Source organism: Malaclemys terrapin, chromosome 2 (assembly GCF_027887155.1).
Source record: "Malaclemys terrapin pileata isolate rMalTer1 chromosome 2, rMalTer1.hap1, whole genome shotgun sequence".
Taxonomy (NCBI): domain Eukaryota; kingdom Metazoa; phylum Chordata; order Testudines; family Emydidae; genus Malaclemys; species Malaclemys terrapin.
In genome coordinates, this window is record NC_071506.1 from 121820778 (window position 1) to 121838495 (window position 17718).

At 41.9% G+C, this 17718-nt stretch overlaps 1 protein-coding gene across 5 annotated transcripts in view; it reads left to right on the top strand.

Annotated features, from left to right (window-relative positions):
• PIGN (phosphatidylinositol glycan anchor biosynthesis class N) overlaps positions 1-17718 on the top strand; it is a 152897-nt gene that overhangs the window by 1563 nt on the left and 133616 nt on the right. For all 5 annotated transcript variants that reach the window (XR_008444008.1, XR_008444007.1, XM_054020086.1 and 2 more), the window contains exons 2-3: positions 14312-14571; positions 16914-17035. Coding sequence is in view for 3 of the 5 variants with exons in the window: in XM_054020086.1 (XP_053876061.1) it covers positions 14345-14571; positions 16914-17035 (349 nt within the window). In the remaining 2 variants the exon portion in view is untranslated. The remainder of the gene's footprint in view (positions 1-14311; positions 14572-16913; positions 17036-17718) is intronic.

Sequence of the window (17718 nt, forward strand, 5' to 3'; positions counted from 1 at the left end):
TGACCCGATATAACACAAATTCGGATATAACGCGGTAAAGCAGCGGGACGCGCCGGGCCCTTTAAATCACCGCCCGAGCCCGGCTGCCAGAGCTCCGGCGGTGATTTAAAGGGCCCGGGGCTCCCCGCAGCAGCTGGAGCACCAGCCCCTTTAAATCCCCGCCGGGGATTTAAGGGGCCAGAGGCTCAGCTGCTGCGGGGAGCCAAGGGCCCTTTAAACCCCCGCCCGAGCCCTGCTGCCAAAGCTCCGGATTTAAAGGGTCTGGGGCTCCCTGCAGTGGCTGGAGAACCGGGCCCTTTAAATCAACGCCGGGGAAGCCAGTCCAGTCTGGCATTGCGTACCGGCTGGAACCCAATATAACGCGGTCTCACATACAAGGCAGTGAGAGATCTCACATACAAGGCAGTGGCTATAACGCGGTCTCACATACAAGGCCCGAGGACCGTGTTATATTGGGGTAGAGGGACACACAACAAAATCTGTGACTCTTTAGTTTTAATAGTGTTTAGCAGTCAAATAGCAGGTATGTTCCAGAATGGCGTTCAAGTGTTACACCTCACAGACTGTTTCTGACCTAGCTAAGTAAAAAAGCTGCACTAGTTACAAATCTTGGCCTGCCTACCCTAGGGATATTCACCAGTGGACCTATCTATGGTGGCTATAATTGGTGCAAATTCTCAGTATAGACAAATTCTCAATCCTTACTTGATTAGGTTCCGAGAACCGTAAATTGGCAGCTGTTTGAGCGCCTCTTAAAGATCACAACACTGAAGATATTACTTGAAGAGCAGTGTTTCGCTATATGGGGGATGATTTCTAACCAGTATTAAACCCCCAGTTCAGGTAAACTAATTTTAAAACTAGTTAGCACTGTACGGTGGATCTGAGTTTTGATGACTCCACGCAGCCTGACCTATATTTACTGAATCACTTAAAACTGGAGCTACACTGTGGCTCTAGCTGGTGTTAAAATCCATGACTAACTGGTTTGGCTGAACAGTCTTTAAAATTGGTTAGAAAATTTCCGTATTGTAGACATGCCATAGATTAGTCAGGTCCCAATATGTTTAGGTCTTTGTAAAGTCAAAATCAATATTTGAGATTCCCCCTGGAAGCTACTCAGAAACAACAGTTAACTATGGCACAGCATTATAAAGTTCTATCTTCAAAAAGCATTGCTTAGTGTGTTGGAAGTGGCTAATTCAATCTTCTGAATGCCTTTAAGGTGTAGCTTGATGTGAGTTACATTAGAGAAGTCTAAGCTAGAGTTGATAAAAGACATGGTTAACTAGCAAGTTCCACATACAAAATAAAAGCTCACTTTCATTGCTAGACATTAGTGAATAAAGTGTTCTTGAACTCAGATAGTACCGGAGCATCCAAGGATCTAACAAGACCCCCAAATTGCAAACCTACATAGAAAAGGCACTCTTCCTCCATGGGGAATGCTGACTTAAATTTCAACTTAATAGATATATGATATAGCACTGGTAGATTTGGTTCCTTGCATCTTTCCTCCAATATGAAGCCCTGTCTGTATTTCATACTATGCTAGCAAATGTTCTGTATTCTGTTTTGTAAAGGTAGCTCAATAGGATTTTTGCTCTTCTGTGAGTGTAAGATTGGGCCTGAAGTCTTAGTAATAAAAGACTTCATTACAGCAGTTGGCTACAGTATGAAGTTTTTGCTGAGAAGTAAGAAGATATGGCTGTTTTTGAATGTTTGCAAATTATGGTTGTGCAAATTAGGTTAGTACAGAATTAACTTAATTTCCCATCCTTAGGGCATTTTGAAATGTATTTAAAAGCAAGGAAAATAGTTTTCTAAGAATATGGTAGCATACTGTCAATCCATACCCTCTTTCTGTAATGTAAAAGAACTGAAGTGTCTACTTAAGATATTTACTTAAAATAATGGCTTCTAACACACACATAATCCAGTATGCTTAATACAATAAATTTTCATAATTTTAAAATAACTTTATTGGAGGCCACATATTTGCAATGTTTAAAAGACCAGAAAATAATGCAACTTAATGCACTTGTTGCAAAAAAACCAGCATACTGAAAATTCCATTTTAAAAATAGTGACTTTTAGGTCTAAGAGGGCACTGACAATGAGAACAGAGGACATGAATTGAAGTGAGGAATTCTTCTACTGAAATTAGGAATCCTGGGACGTATTTAGTCGGAATGTTTGTTGGCTTTTAAATCTGGTTTTAGCATGTTTTAATCAATATATAATTCACTGGTGCAGAAGTTTTATACTGCTTGTTTATACTACACTGCAGAGTTAGGTGACGATGTATACACACTGAATGTATTCAAAATTTGTTATAGTGACTGTTTGCTTTTGAAGTGAAAAGAAAAAATAGTCTCAACTTGCAGCATCTTCTAGTGGCCTTCAGTGCACACTGCAGTTTTAACCTTTACTTTAGACTCATTGGCTCACTTCTGGAAAGCAAATTCAGCTCTGCTGTAAACTGACATAACTCCACTAAAATCAGCAGAGATGCATCTGCTTACACTAAGCATTGAATTTAAAATTCCCCCATGGGCTAAAAACTGCTGTGGAGTACAAAATTAATCTCTATCCCACAGCAAAGAATTCCTCCATTTCAGTATCTCTATATAATTTTGGTGAAACGGTGTCTGTGGTGTACTGATGGGGGAAAAAGTCAGTTAAACAGGCATATTCATGGTTACTCAACAATATTTTATGGAAATTTGGGAACAAGCTAACATTGTATGCCTGTAACTCTGCAGTATCGAGACCTAGTGCTCCCTAGCTCTTAAATATTTTGGAGAATTTCACTTGAAACACTTACAAATGTTGACAACTATGATACAAACCCGAGCATGAACAACTGGGTACTGCTTCTCTACCACAGGAGAAGTTAGTTAAGTATAGGGAGTGCTACAAAGAACTGAATAATCTACTTTCTCTATAATCTTAATGCTAGCCATGTGTATAGTTATGTGATGACTGAGGCCAGGACATCATGTTTATAAGTGAGCGGTTCAAATATTGCCTCATCTGTCCATCCAAAAATGCAAAGGCTAGGTCTGACTATAGAGTGATATCAAACATCTTCCTTTCGTGGGCTGAGCTTGCTGCCTGTTAGCATTACCAGTTACTGTTGGCCTAGGGAGCAGGAAACGGAGTCATTTTTATTAATTCTTTCTAATTAGTATTCTTTTTATAAAAATTGGAGCAATATTCCTCTTTCTGTTCTGTTCTCTTTTTCCCTTCTACATTCTCCAGGTTTGTACGTCTGCCCTGTTACCTCTGCCTAATTTTTCCAACTGCTTTCCACAGTATGTACTCTGTGCCACAACTGCAAAGTGAAACTTTCAAAACCCATTGGTAGGTTTCACTGTGGGTTAGCAATACCCACAGGTGACAGGTGTGGAGTAGCGCAGCTAGTTGGTAGCTCCCAAAAACTAGAGCCCTGCAAATCTGTGGATATCCACTGACCATTTTTGTTGATCACGGATTGGATGTGATACTAATATTCTCTTATTTATGGAATATATTAATGTATTTCATTAGTTCTGGGGACTTGTTAGCAAGATCTAACTTTTAACCACTCAGCTGTACTTTTACAGGGCAGCCCATGTTTTTCATTGTTTCCTCAGATATCGTAAACTGATTTTTAGTTGCATGGACTCCCTATAAGATACAGCAGCTTAATAACATCTATATCTGTCTATAATGGAAATGCATTCTGGACTAGCTCTAAAGCCTGCTAATGTAAGCTTTGCAGCGTTTCAACCCAGGCGGACTTATCATTTCACAGCTGGTAAATGATGAGGAACATTAGTCACCATGTGAGAACTGACTTATATTGAGCAAAAATAAAGATTTATTCTAATGTGAAGGAAACTTTCAGGCTTAAATAGTTGATATTCTGGCTTTAGGGTTTAGGCAAAGCTAGAAAAATGTTTTGTATCAGCATTTATAAAAAGTGCACTCAGCAGTTATTACTACTATCCAAGGAGACAAAGCGAAGACCATTTCTTTGCATTAAAACAGTTTAAAAATCTTCAAAGGGTTGTCCTTGATTCAGAATGAGATTAATGTTCTTCTGCCAGCATGGAATTTTAACACTGTCTTGGAGCTAGTATAAGCCACTCACCTTTTTTCCCCCTCATATTTTGCAACCTTTGTTCTGGAGTTCCTGGTAACATTTGTTTTGCTTGTTGAGTTGTCGAATTTGAGGCTTTTTCTATACACATCTTGTAGTTTCTTCCAAACAAGACTTTGCTTAAGAGTGTATCAAGGTTCTGAAGACAAAAGTTTCCATTTGAATCAATCTAGAGATCTGTCTGTTGTCCAAATTTACTCCTTGGTGGATTCTGCCTGACTGCGTGCCCACAGAAAACGCCCCCCCGGCAGAATTCCTGTGCTTCCCTGCAGAAAACTAAAGGGAAGCAAAGGGAAGAATGACCATGGGCGTAGTTTTTTGGGGGAGATTGCTTCCCCCGCAAACAGAGACAAGGCCTGGGTGGGGGGCACATGGGGTTACATGCCACTGCCCCCCCTCGTTTGTGCAAGCGCAGAGCTGCCCAGCTGAAGGAGGCTGCGTCTCAACTCTGCTGACACTGCAGCTGAATGCCGCCTCCTGGGTCCTAGTGCCAGTCGAGCTCCCCTTCTGTATGCTGGGAGCCTTCCTGTTTTCTGTGCAACAGTGAGTGCTGGTGGTGGCGGTGGGGGAAATGAGGGAAGGGGGATGAGGGTGTAGGAGGAAGAGGCAGTGGTGAAGGAAGGGGAGTGGAATAGGGCAGGGGGAGGGGAATGTGGGAGTGAGGGGAGGGGGAAGGAGAAGTAAAGGGAATAGGGGAATTGGGGGGGTAAGCGGGAGCCCAGCATGTGGCATCTCCTCCACCTAATCCCCAAGCAGCTGCACCTGAACCCCCCCCATCAAGTCCTACTCTCCCAGTACCCAAACTCCTCCACTGAGTCCCCCAACACCCAGACCTCCCCGCCGAGCTCCATCTCCCCACACCCAGACCCTCTCACTGAGCCCCAACCACCTTCACCTGGATCCCCTGCAGAGTCCCATGGCCCCTGCACCCAGGACCCCCCAACGCGCCCCTGTGCATCCAGATCTCCCACTGAGCCACCTGCACCCAGATTGCCACACACACAAACCTCTCACCCCACACCTGGATCCCCCTGCACTAAGACCCTCCACACTTGGATCCTGCTGGGCTGAGCCTGCCCACCCACACCTGGTACACCTGGCACAGAGGAGCAGGTCCCCCAGGGTGTTTCTGGGGCAGGACCAGCCCTTGCACTGTGTCAGGGTCAGGTGCAGCCTCACTGCCGAGTCCCTGTACCCTGGGGCTTCAGGGTGATCTCCCACCTCAATACAGCCAATGGCCATGCTGGAGCCACATTTATTTATTGACAAAATTTGCAGAATTCTAAAATATTGTGTGCATGATTTTTAATGTTTGGCACAGAATTTTTATTTTTTTTGGTGCAGAATTCCCTCAGGAGTAAAATGTCTTCGATACACCTATACTATTTGTAGAGCACAAAAACTATTAGGTACCTGTGTAGGATCCAGAAATTTGTACAAGATGATGGACTAATATAATAAATAAAGATATCTTATCTCCTAGAACTGGAAAGGACCTTGAAAGGTCATCGAGTCCAGCCCCCTGCCTTCACTAGCAGGACCAAGTACTGATTTTTGCCCCATATCCCTAAGTGGCCCCCTCAAGGATTGAACTCACAACTCTGGGTTTAGCAGGCCAATGGTCAAACCACTGAGCTATCCCTCCCCCCTCGTAGTAGCCCAGTTTTCAAAAATACCAAATACTCTTAGATTAGGTCCTAAATTATGGTATCTTACAAAGCCAGAAGAAATGAATCACTTCAGTTTGTTTAAAGCTCACTATTGGGACAGTGGCCCACATTCAGAGAGACCAAAGCGAGTCCTAGGACCTTGGAGAGCAACAAGCTGTCATCACATTGAAGATGACTGATGTTACAATATCACCATTATAACGTCAGTTCAAGATTCATTAGGTAGAAAGAATAGGCTAATAAGAAATCACTTATTTAAATATTCATCTTAGGTAATAAGCAAAATGGATATTAATAAGAAAATGAGGTTAAAATTAGATATGTAGATTTGTATTTAAACTCTGTTTTAAAGCTTTCCTCTCTTGCGTATTAGCTCCTATAGAACATATTTTAACCAGTGCTCTCTTCCGTATATAGTAACTTTCTTTCCTGTTGTTATTTAGAATAGTTCTTAAATGATTCCAAGGTGGGATGTGCAGTTACTTGATGTTTTTAGTTCTACTTTCTGTTACAAGTTGGATCTGATGTGAGTTCACCATATTCTTGTTTGCCACTTGGGGTCACTCTCTTTCCATTCTGCCCCCTTCGTACTCTACATTCACGTTTGCTGTGCCATTCACAAGAATATTTTGGTTTCTCCCCCAATCCACTCTGGTCTATAAGGAAGGAGCTGTGCCACCTGCATTCTTTCACTTGTGAATGGGCTTGCCTCTTTTTCAGCTGCCTTCTTTCTGCATAGCTTGGGACTACCACATGCTGCACTGCACAGAAAAAAGGAGACCAAAAATCAGGCTGCAGCAATCATGCACTTCACAATATCTTGTTGATTTCAATACTTGTGGGCAGGCAGGCTGATGAGATAGCTTGAGTAGTAATATGAAGAGCTGATTGAAGTGGCTAGTAACATATTTAAAATGTCTGAGGGGCTCAGAGTTCTAGGTTGTCTGATATGGCTCATTTAAGACAGCAAAGCTGCTCTGGCTGGGTGACTTCCATGCTTTCGCAGTCCCATAAATGTTCCTTGTCTTTTATCAGTTATGGAGAATTTTTGTCCTGGTGTAAGGTACGACTGTAGGTAAGGGTCTCTGGGCTAGTTCTCTTCTGATTCAGTAAGCAGCCTTAACTGCGTGCAGATTGAGGCAGGTTCCCCCCGGGGTGCCATTGGGAACTGGAGTATCACCGAGCTCTCTGGCCCACCAGCCTGGGCTCCCTCTCACACTGTGCTGCCGTGACAAGCTGTAAAGCCCTCCAGCCTGCACTTTCACCAGCATTCACACAGGTAGGGACATACCCAGATGCAGTTACATGCAGGCTCTCTAACCACCGGCTTCCCAGCCTAGGACCTCGGTGAAGTACCATCCTGCCCTTGTCAAATCTGGCTAGTATATGAGTTTAATACCCAGTGTGCCTCTCCCTCAGTGTGAAGAGAACAATGCACATTTGTGGTAACCAAGCAGAGATTTTCCCCAAGCACTCCAGTCAAAGCTCACTGGTTTGGATAAAACCATAAAATAAGTTTATTAACTACAAAAGATAGATTAAGTGATTATAAGTGATAGCAAACAGATCAAAGCAGATTACCTAGTAAATAAACAAAATGCAAACAAAGTCTAAGATATTAGAAAGATAGGATATGAACTAGCAAATTCTCACCCTGGCTGATGATACAGGTGGGCTGCAGATTCTTATGGGACCAACTCCACTTACTTTACAGCTTGGAATCCCCAGGTCTTTCATACACAGGCTAGAAAGTCCTTTAGCCTGGGTCCAGCACTTCCCCCAGTTCAGTCTTTGTTCCTCAGGTGTTTCCAAATGTCCTCTTGTGTGGGGAGTGAAGAACCACAGATGATGTCACTCCCTGCCTTATATAGCTTTAGCATATGGCAGGAACCCTTTGTTTCAAAGCTTGGTTCCCAGACCAGTTTGTGGAAAAATACTGACATCCCATGATGGAGTCCAGGATCATTTGACTTGGTCACATGTCCTTGTAGAGTCATAGCCATTACTTACATGCTGTCTGGAGTGTTCTCAGCAAGGCTCACCCAGTGGGGGATAAGCTTCTCCTAAGGCCTTTGTTCTTTCTAATGGCCCATTACCCTCAATAGGCCCTTTACAACCAGCTATTTAGTAGGTGTTACCCAGGTATAACTACATTTGAAGTACAGATAAATAGTATTTATAATGTCAGGTACAAAAATGATACACGCATACAAATAGGATAATCCTATTTAGCAAATCATAACTTTTCCAATGACCCCTCACATGACTTATTGTGTACAAAATGCATAATAATTATGCCATAACCATATTATAATATTACTATAAAGACTATGGGGTGCAGTGTCACAGGTTCCTTCTAATAGTTCATTTTTTCCAAGTAGTAAGTGAACGTCACCTAAGGGTGACTCATTTGGTTCCTTCAGGTTCCCTATAGGGCAGGGGTTCTTAACCTTTTTCTTTCTGAGGTGTAAAAACATGTTGTAAAAACTCCACAGCCTGCCAGTGCCACAACTCTTTTTTGCATATAAAAGCCAGGAGCAGCATTAGGGTGTAGCAAGCAGGGCAATTGCCCAGGGCCCCACACCATAGGCGGTTCCCACTTAGCTAAAGTTGCTCAGGATTCAGCTTCAACTCCATGTGGCAGGGCTGGGAGCCCCGGGCTTCAGCCCCACACAGTGGGACTTTAGCTTTCTCCTTTGGGTCCAGCAAGTCTAACACTGGCCCTGCTTGGCGGCCCCCCTGAAACCTGCTCACGGTCCCTCAAGTGGCCCCTGATCCCTGGTTGAGAACCGCTGCTATAGGAAACCTATTTCCAGTGTTTACAGCAGGGATTGGAGAAAAGCTAGGTTGCCATCATTGTAAATGGTTTATAGAAATCCAGGAGTTCAAGGCATAAGACATCTCTGATATTTCATGACCTACAAGGTAGAATGGCCGATAATCCTGTTTATCCCTTGGAGATTTTGCATAGGAGTTAGTGATGCAGAGTTATCTTGATAATCAGAGTGATATTAAACAGAATATTTAATTCTCTGTGAGCTTTTTGCCTCGGGTTTAGCTGTGCATTGCTGAACCACATTTACAATTTAAAACAGTTGTCATTTGTTATTGTAATGTACAAAATATTCAGTGAAAATGTTGAACATAAAATAATTTAAAGCAGATGGTCTGAGTCACAAAAGCATATTTAAATGTAAAAGCAAGTAGAAATACTATATTTGCAGTTTCATTGTGTGACAAAGAATTGTGTATTATGCTTCAGTTCAAAAAGAAAATCGGGTTTCTGAAAAGGAGGGAAAAAGGGGCTTGAACATCATCCTAATATTATTCATAGTGTAATTCTGTATTGTGTAGTTAAGATGACAAATTTCAATTTAATATGTTTGGGTTCTGCATACAGATCCTAGAAAAAGTTAATTTGAGATTGGTTGGTAAGTGTGTTTACAGTCATGTAAATTCAGTGTTACCGTCAATAGGCATATATTGTGTGACCTTAAAAGTCAATGAATTGCATTTTTGAATAGTATGAAATTTTGATGTCTAAGTGATCAAAAAGAAGCAGCGTGCTGGATTTGAGAACCAATTTAATGTTTAAACATTTATGTAATGTCCCAATGCCATGTAAAAACCCACCCTCTCTGCACCAGAGTTTTCCACTCCCTCCCTCTGCTTCTACCTAGGTAGATTGGATCATTTTTATGTGTGGACAAATTGTACAGCTACCCTTTTTGACAATCTAAATTAAATATTATGTAATCGTGTTTAGCTGAAAAATGTATCTGTCATCCAGAAAAATAGCACAGTCAGTCTTGCCAATTTTATTTTGCTCCTTAAGATACTTGCCAAAGCCATTGATATTTATTGAAAATGCATTCCAAATAGAGCCTCTTAATTTTACACAACAGGCATAGAATGCTCAATGGAGCATGCTCCTTCCAAAAGAGATGACTAAAGTATTCTGATTTTCGTCTTGACATTTTATTACCCTTTAAAAATATCCTCCCACCAACATACACAAAACTCTATTAATATGGAATATGTTATGTGTCACCACATATTTGAAAACAGAAAACAGAAATAGAAAATATTACATTATTTTTTCCAAAGACTTACACTGTGCTCTTTTTAGATTGGGCAAAATAAGCATCCCTAATGTTTTGAGATTAAAATTTCAAAGAACTACAACACTAGATGTTGATGGCTTTGGGGAAACTAGATCTGCATTTACTTACTTATGCTGCCTTACCATTAATCTTCAAGAACATGATTCAGCACCAGGCTGAGGATATAGCTTCTGTAACAGGCAGAGCACTTCACAGAGGAAATGCTAGCCTGAAGAGAGGAAAATATTCTTGTCAGCAAGTTATGGAACTGCCTGGAAAGAGGATAGCTCATGCAAATAAGATGATTGCCTCCAGTCCTGATTATTCGGACTCTGCCCCTCTTCTTCCCCCTCCCCCCCCAACTGTTATACAATCCATAAGAGTTAATACAGATTTTATAGCTATGTGACTGCAGGTAAGGAAACTGACAGACCTATAGCACAGCAACATGGACTTTTGGTGTATTTGTTTTTAATACCTAGGAAGTATGGACGGGAAGGGGCCTTTTCTATTTCCAATTACAAGGCTGGGTGGTAGGATGGTTGAACCTTTCATCATATGAAAGCTCTGAAAAACTTTACTCATCCTACCAAAAATGCTCCATTCTGGAGCAGTAATAAGTCTTTCTGCCAAAAGCCCTCTCTTCTTTACTCTCACAGACCTTAGGAGTAGGGTTGTGTAACAGCATCAGCACCCACCTCTTACGAGTGCCCCCTTATGGCCAATGCGGGCCTGCAATCACTCAGTTTTCTACAATAGGGCGGCACCCACCTCTCATGGGCACCCCCTTTCTGGTCAGGTGTGATCCTGCTTTTCTTTCAGTTCTTACAATGGGGTGGCACCTGCCTGTTGTGAGTGCCCCCTGGCCAATGGTTGTGCTGTGGGTCGTCAGTGACTCAGCTCTCCAGTTGAGTCACACACACTGTTCTGCCTTCTAGGGTATACAGTCACTAGCTCTTTCTTACAGCCTTGGCATGGAGCTGTAGCACCAAGGCTTCCTTCTCAGAGACACTGCCTTTTTAACAGCCCAGCAGGGGTCCATCTGGGTACCCTCAGTTGGTGTTCTTTCAGCAGCCTTCTCTGGGCTCAGTCTTCAACCAGACCAACAGGGCCCATCACGGTACCCTCGCCCAGTCTGTCTAGGTTCTGGGCTCAGTCTCCTGGATTCAGCCTGCCCGCACTGAGCTGTTCGTGGTCCTGCTGCTCTTCCAGCCAGCCCAGCACCCGGTCTGTGGCAGCCTTCCCGGGGCTCATCTTCTTAAGAGTTGCCGTGATGAAAAAAAGGATGTCTGTAGGCCCTGATAGTATTCTGCCAGAATTCCTCCGCCATCTCGGCCCCAAAGGACTCCAATGGCTAGCAACGTTGTAGTCCCTCTATCTTAAGGCAATTCAGATCCCTGAAATATGGTGTGAGGAATGGTAATTGCCATTCCAAAGCCCGGGAAGCCCACTGATGAAGTGGGAAGCTACAGGCCAATTTACCAAGTATGTATGACCTATAAACTTCTTGAACATATCGCCCTTTTACTGAGCCAGTTATCCCTGTCAGGCAGGCTTCTGGCCAAAATGTAGTTGTTGTGACCAATTCTGGCACTCAGAACTCACGTTGAGGCTGGTTATCAGAAAAAACTAAAGACTGGTGCAGTATTTGTCGACCTGTCATCTGTGTATGACCGTGTATGGATTAAGGCCTGATGCTGAAACTTGCAAAAATTATATCTTGCTACCAAGCATTTTGCCTGCTATGGACCATGCTGAATAACACATGTCTGTAGGTGTACCTAAGTAATAAGACCAGCTCACCCCATATCATAAACAACAGGCTATCACAAGGTTCTGTATTCACACCAACGCTTTTTAATATTTACATAAGTGACATGCCTCCAACTAAATCATGAAAATTTTGCTCCTGATGGAATTCTGCAACAAAAAAATTAAAAATTCTATGCACAATATTTTAAAATTCTGCATATTTTATTTTTCAAAACAACCCAGTATAATCACATCAGTTTCAATTATTTTTGGTCATTTATTTCAAAATAGCTGTCAGCAAATATGTCTGTAACAATACAGATGACAAAAAAGATTCAGGCAATGTTTTTTGACAAATAGATTCCTTACTAGGCATATTAATACAGAACTCGGAGTAATAATTCATTTAAACTACAATACAGAACCATATTTCCCACACCCCTCAGAAGCAGTGCAAAGGCTTGGGGGAGTCAGGGGTAATGGAGGGAAGTAAATTGCTGGGAAGAAGCCTGGGTGTGAACTTGGAGGGCTGTTGAGTATGAGTGGGAAAAGTATGGAACTGTTTTTTTTGGTGGGGGATGGATTCTTAGGGAGCTTCCCCCATGCAGACGCTGGCTGACCCCTAGCTTCTCCCATTCAGTCAGGCACATCTGCCCCTGTCCCCATGTGTCTCTGCATCTCCCTCCTCCCGTGGCCCTCTGCCTCCACTCCCATTCAGCCTCTGCTCCAATCTGTCCTCCTCCACCAGCCCTTATGAGCCCCTATCTGATCCCCTACCCCCAACACCCCACAGACCCTGTCTCCTGAACTAGCATGACAAGCGCTGCTAAGGCACCTCTCTTCCCTCGCTGGCGGGGAGTCGCAGCTTTGTTCTAGTGCCACAGCGCTTTCTGGTGGGCAAAAGGCAGAACTGCAGCAACATTTTGGCAGAAGCTTTTTTCTGCGCAAAAAAATAGAAATCTGCAGGGCTCATTAAATATGCGTGGATGCAGTGGGGCAGAATTCCACCAGGAGTAAAATTTGGATATGCAGATGATCTTGCCATGACGATCCAAGCACCAAAGCTTCATGACATTGAGAAAACATTAACTGAGGACCTCCAAAGTATGGAATAGTACTTCCAGAAATGGAGGCTCAAACCAAACCCTGGAAAAACCATAATAAGAGCATTTCATCTTGATAATATAAGTGCCAAAAACAAACTGAAAGTAGCTTTCTGTGGTAAAAATGTGCGACATGATCACATCCCAATATACCTCGGAGTGAAACTCAACCACACCCTCCGTGATCACCTTGAGAAGATAACTGTAAAGATAAATACAAGAGCCAACATAATTCAGAAACTAGTGGTTACAAGTTCATGTCAGTTTTTTAGATCGGGAACCAGAACCACAACTGAACAGTTCAGCTGTTTCTTTATACAGCTCAGACCTTTGATATCTAGTCTCCAGGAACAGGTAATAACCAGTCAATGGCTGTCTCCTCAGCATGTAGCTTCAAAAGACTGAGTTTTTGAATAACTGGAGTGGTGGAATATACATTAACCACCCCCAGGAAACCCACTTAACACTTATTGTCCCAAAGCTTATGCCTGTCTGCCACATTTAAATGTAATTGTTTGAACTCCTTGTACTTCCAAGAGCTCATATCTGCCACAGGGGCCTCCTATTTACCTCTGTGGCTGTCTTTTTGCCTTAGATGAATGAGTCATGTTGGTGAGCATCACTGTTCTTGGTCTACTGTTTATCTGGTGGGTCTCTATGTTCTTAGTGGCTTTTTTCTTTCCTTTTTCACAGTGTTCTTTCTTCTCTCCATGTTTATATACAACAATGAATAGAATCCAGTAAATTTGAGAGGTTGTAGGCACTGTATTTGCCATATTTTTTGGTAGTCTTCAGTAGTGATAATCTTCTGCCACTTGCTTTTTCCACATGAGTGTAGTAACAACCTGTGGACAATTCTTGGGTGCACATCACAGTGTTGTTTTTTAAAAAAAAGTGCATAAAATGTCCAACTCAAGAATAGGTCTCTGGGGCCACAGCTAAGGTCACAGTGCCTCCCAACCAAGAAATCACTGAACTTCTTTGTGCTTGAGCTACCTCATCTAAAATACGTGACTAATAATGTTTTACACCTACACAGTTCTTACAGACGTATGTAGCGTTTGATCCTGATGTCACTGAAGTAAATGGAAAAAGACCCTGAATTAAATTAACAGGAGCTGGCTTGGCTTGGCACTCCCACTGAAATCATTGGATCTCAAACTACAGTCCACAAATGAATTTCCAAGACTTAGTAACTATACGAAAATCTTGAAGGAATAGTAACTAGCAGTTTTGACTGAGACAATAAACACTTTATTTATTGAGGAAAAGACAATATTTCCAACCAGGGTAGCTTTTTAATGACCTGTAACTCGAAAACATTTTGAAACATTCTTCTTTGCTTTTAGAGTACATGGCAATTTTCAGGCTAAAATTATTGGGAGAGAGGAGCAGACTATATAGTAGGGATTTATAATGAAAGCTGGTTGCATCTCTAACTATGGTGAGGTTATTGCCTTTTCATAATAAGTATTGATATAATAAGTTTCATTTGACTGACTAAACTCACTTCCTGTATTTTTTTCCCCCTCTCAGTGTTGAACTTTGCTTTAGGAACTACCTGTCACCATGAATATGCTGATCTTCATAATTGCTGGTCTCCTTGTGCATTGTGTGTTCTTGGCCTCCATTTTTGACATCTACTTCACCTCTCCTTTGGTTCATGGCATGACTCCTCAGCGTACTCCATTGCCACCACCTGCAAAGCGACTAGTGCTTTTTGTTGCTGATGGCTTGCGGGCAGATACACTATATGAATTAGATGATAATGGTACTCCTCAAGCACCTTACCTTAGGTAAGTGTGTCTGATAACACTTCCGTTCCTAAAAATTGTAAGTCATGGTGCAAGTTAACCATTAAACATTTTACCAAATTGCCTCTCTTAGGGAGAAGAGAAACAGCCTTAGAAATAGAGGTGGCTTATACCCAGGTCCTCTGGCATTCCAGGGCTGAGCAGTATGTTGCAGAATTATGTTCCACAAAAATAAATGAATAAAAATTCAACCTTCATGATTGTGAAGAAAATAATTAAAACATGAACTGAGTTTAAATTGATGTAATGTTACCTCGCTCCCTGGTAGCACCTGACTCCCCACCATTTTCTGAGCTGGGCAGAGCTCCCCCTTTGGATGATATGGAGGATATCTCTTCAAATTCCCATATTTCTGTGTAAGATTCCCCTACCTATCAAAATAAGAGCTCCTTCCGTGATGCCTTCAAGGATAGGGACGATTCACGTGAGAGACAAACCCAGGCTTCTTCTCAGGCAGTGGAAGCCATTTCCTAGACCCTATGATACTCCTTAGTGGTCATATTGGGGCCCTTAGCTAGATATTGACAACAGTTTTCAGGCTCCTAGCCTTTCTGGTCGGGACCACTGGGGAGGCAGTCTCCTCTTCCATCTGTTCCTTCTTCACTACCTCAACAATTGGAGGAAAACTTTGAGGAGCAAAAGGCCAGAGCAGACAAGGAGGCTGCTGTGCTGTAAACTAGTATTTCCTCATCTTTCCCAGATAAGGTTGTTGTGCCTCCTCCACCTTCTGTGGCCAATGACTAGAGGAGGTCCTCCTAGAATCGCAGCACAAGTGATTGGACATTTTGCATGTGACACCTTCTGCTTGAGTGGCTTTGTCCATTTATGAGGCCCTCCTGGATTCTGCCAAGACCATCTGGCAAACCCTGCTAACGGTACCACCCACATGCAAATGTGTCATTAAGAATTAGTATGTTCCAGCCAAGAACTGTGAAATTTTATTTTCACATCCTTCTCCTAAGTCCCTGGTTGTTAAAGCAGTAAATTAATGTGGTAGACAGCACCACATTTAATCTACCCAGTATGATAAGGACAAAAAATGCCTTGACTTGTTTGGCCATAAGAGTTACTCCTCAGCGACCCTACAGTTTAGGATTGCAAATTACCATGCTCTTATGATGAAATACAATCACACTACTCCAAGTTCACCAGGTTTTTTGAATGCCTTCTGGCAGAACATTGCAAACAGATCCAGGCCATAATAGCCAAAGGTTAGTTTCTGGCTAAAACATCATTTCAGGCCTCCCTAGAAGCAACTGACACTCCAGTGCATTCCATCTCCATGGCAATCATCATGCATTGGGCATCCTGGCTCCAGGATCTCTAGGGAGCAGCAAAATACTGTCCAGAATCTCCCCTTTTCTGAAACTCTTTGCTGATACCACCGATGAAACATTGCACACATTGAAGGACTCCAGGCCTTCTTTGCAATAGTTTGGGATTTTTATGCCTGTAATTAAACAAAGATATAGTAGATTCCAGATGGCTCAGAGACCCCACCCTGTCCAGTTTTCTGGTTTCCAGAGACTTACTGAGCTGCCTAAAAAGAAGAAAACAAGGTTTCAAAGGGAGACCACCCACTATATCCTCTTTGACTACTCAACAATAATAATCAACATATTAGTTTTGATGGTTTGGTCAAGGGTCTGGAACAACCCTGCTTCTTGGTTCTCCAGCTGCACCATTTTACCTGCCTCTCTCCCTTTGGGGACTTTTTTCCTACTTTCAATTTTCATGGTAGAAGATTACGTCCAAGTAATGGGTGTTGGAGTAATCTGATTTTATAACCTCTATTTTACCTCCCTTCCCTGCCCCTCTTCAGTGACCCCTCTCAGTTCTGAAATTTAGCCCAGAAAAAGGACACTATCACAAGAACTACATATAATTGGCTATATTTTATTTATTGAGGAGAAGAAAAAAACCTAATCTGGAAATTTACAGGTTTAATGAAGGAACAGAGAAAGCAAAAACTAGAAAAAAAATTCTGAGAGGAAAAAAAGAATAACCTTTACAAGAAAAAATTGAATAACCCCTATTAGAGAAAAAAAAGTAGAAATAAAATAATGTATTAACTTGAAATGTATGATCACACCAATTAACCTCCTGTCTTCATGATGGTGGCAGACTATAGTGATAATTATGCCTGGTGGGTGTTTAGTTATCTTATGGTAACTACTTTCTAGTTTAACGGTTACAGTTCAAGACTAAATCTGAGAGTTTTGAATTTAATGCTAACAGCATCTAGTCATCACTTTTTCTTATACAAACTACTCTGTGCATGCACACACAGTCTTGTGAAGTAATTACTTGTATTTTCTTTTCAGGAATATCATAGAATACAAAGGCAGCTGGGGAGTATCTCATACTCATGTTCCAACAGAATCTAGACCAGGACATGTGGCACTGATAGCTGGATTTTATGAAGATGTCAGTGCAGTTGCTAAAGGTATGCAAGCCCCAGGTTCCAACAAATTTGACATCATCCTCCAAATAAGAGCTGTTGATGGTATAGTAAGGTTCAAAATTGGTTACTAAATGTCTACATAATAGACTGAAAAACATGAGTTCATTTCTGAAGAATTTTCTACTATTAATATTTATGAAAATAGGATTTGTATATATTTTATTCCTGCTTTAGGGTTAATTATTGTACTAGAGAGCTCTTCAAAGTATTAAAATTCAAATATAAAGACAGAAGTAGTATGCGATCATCCTGTAACTAAGTATGGTTTGGCTTTTCCAGTATGAGAGGAAAGCATAGATGTCATTTCTGAGACCTAGCTTTTGGGAGTGCTAACTGAGCTCCTCAGTTAGGGATAATTTAGTGGGTTCATCACTACTGTACCACTCATCACTAATCTATTCCCCACAAAGTGGCTCCTTCTAGATTCAATGGTGACATGCCTCACAGGGAGGGATTTACTCACTTGAAATCTAGAGATTGGGGCCAGAGGTCAAGGGACAGGAACATAGAGGGCCGTTGGCCCTCAAGGAGAGCCAGATGGCAAATCTATTATAAAGCCTGATCTTTTAAAAATGATTGTTTATTTATTCATTTGAACCTCTGCCTAAATAAAATTAGTTGATGGTCTTAGTCCTGATCCTAATGAATAGGTGTCCTTATTCACA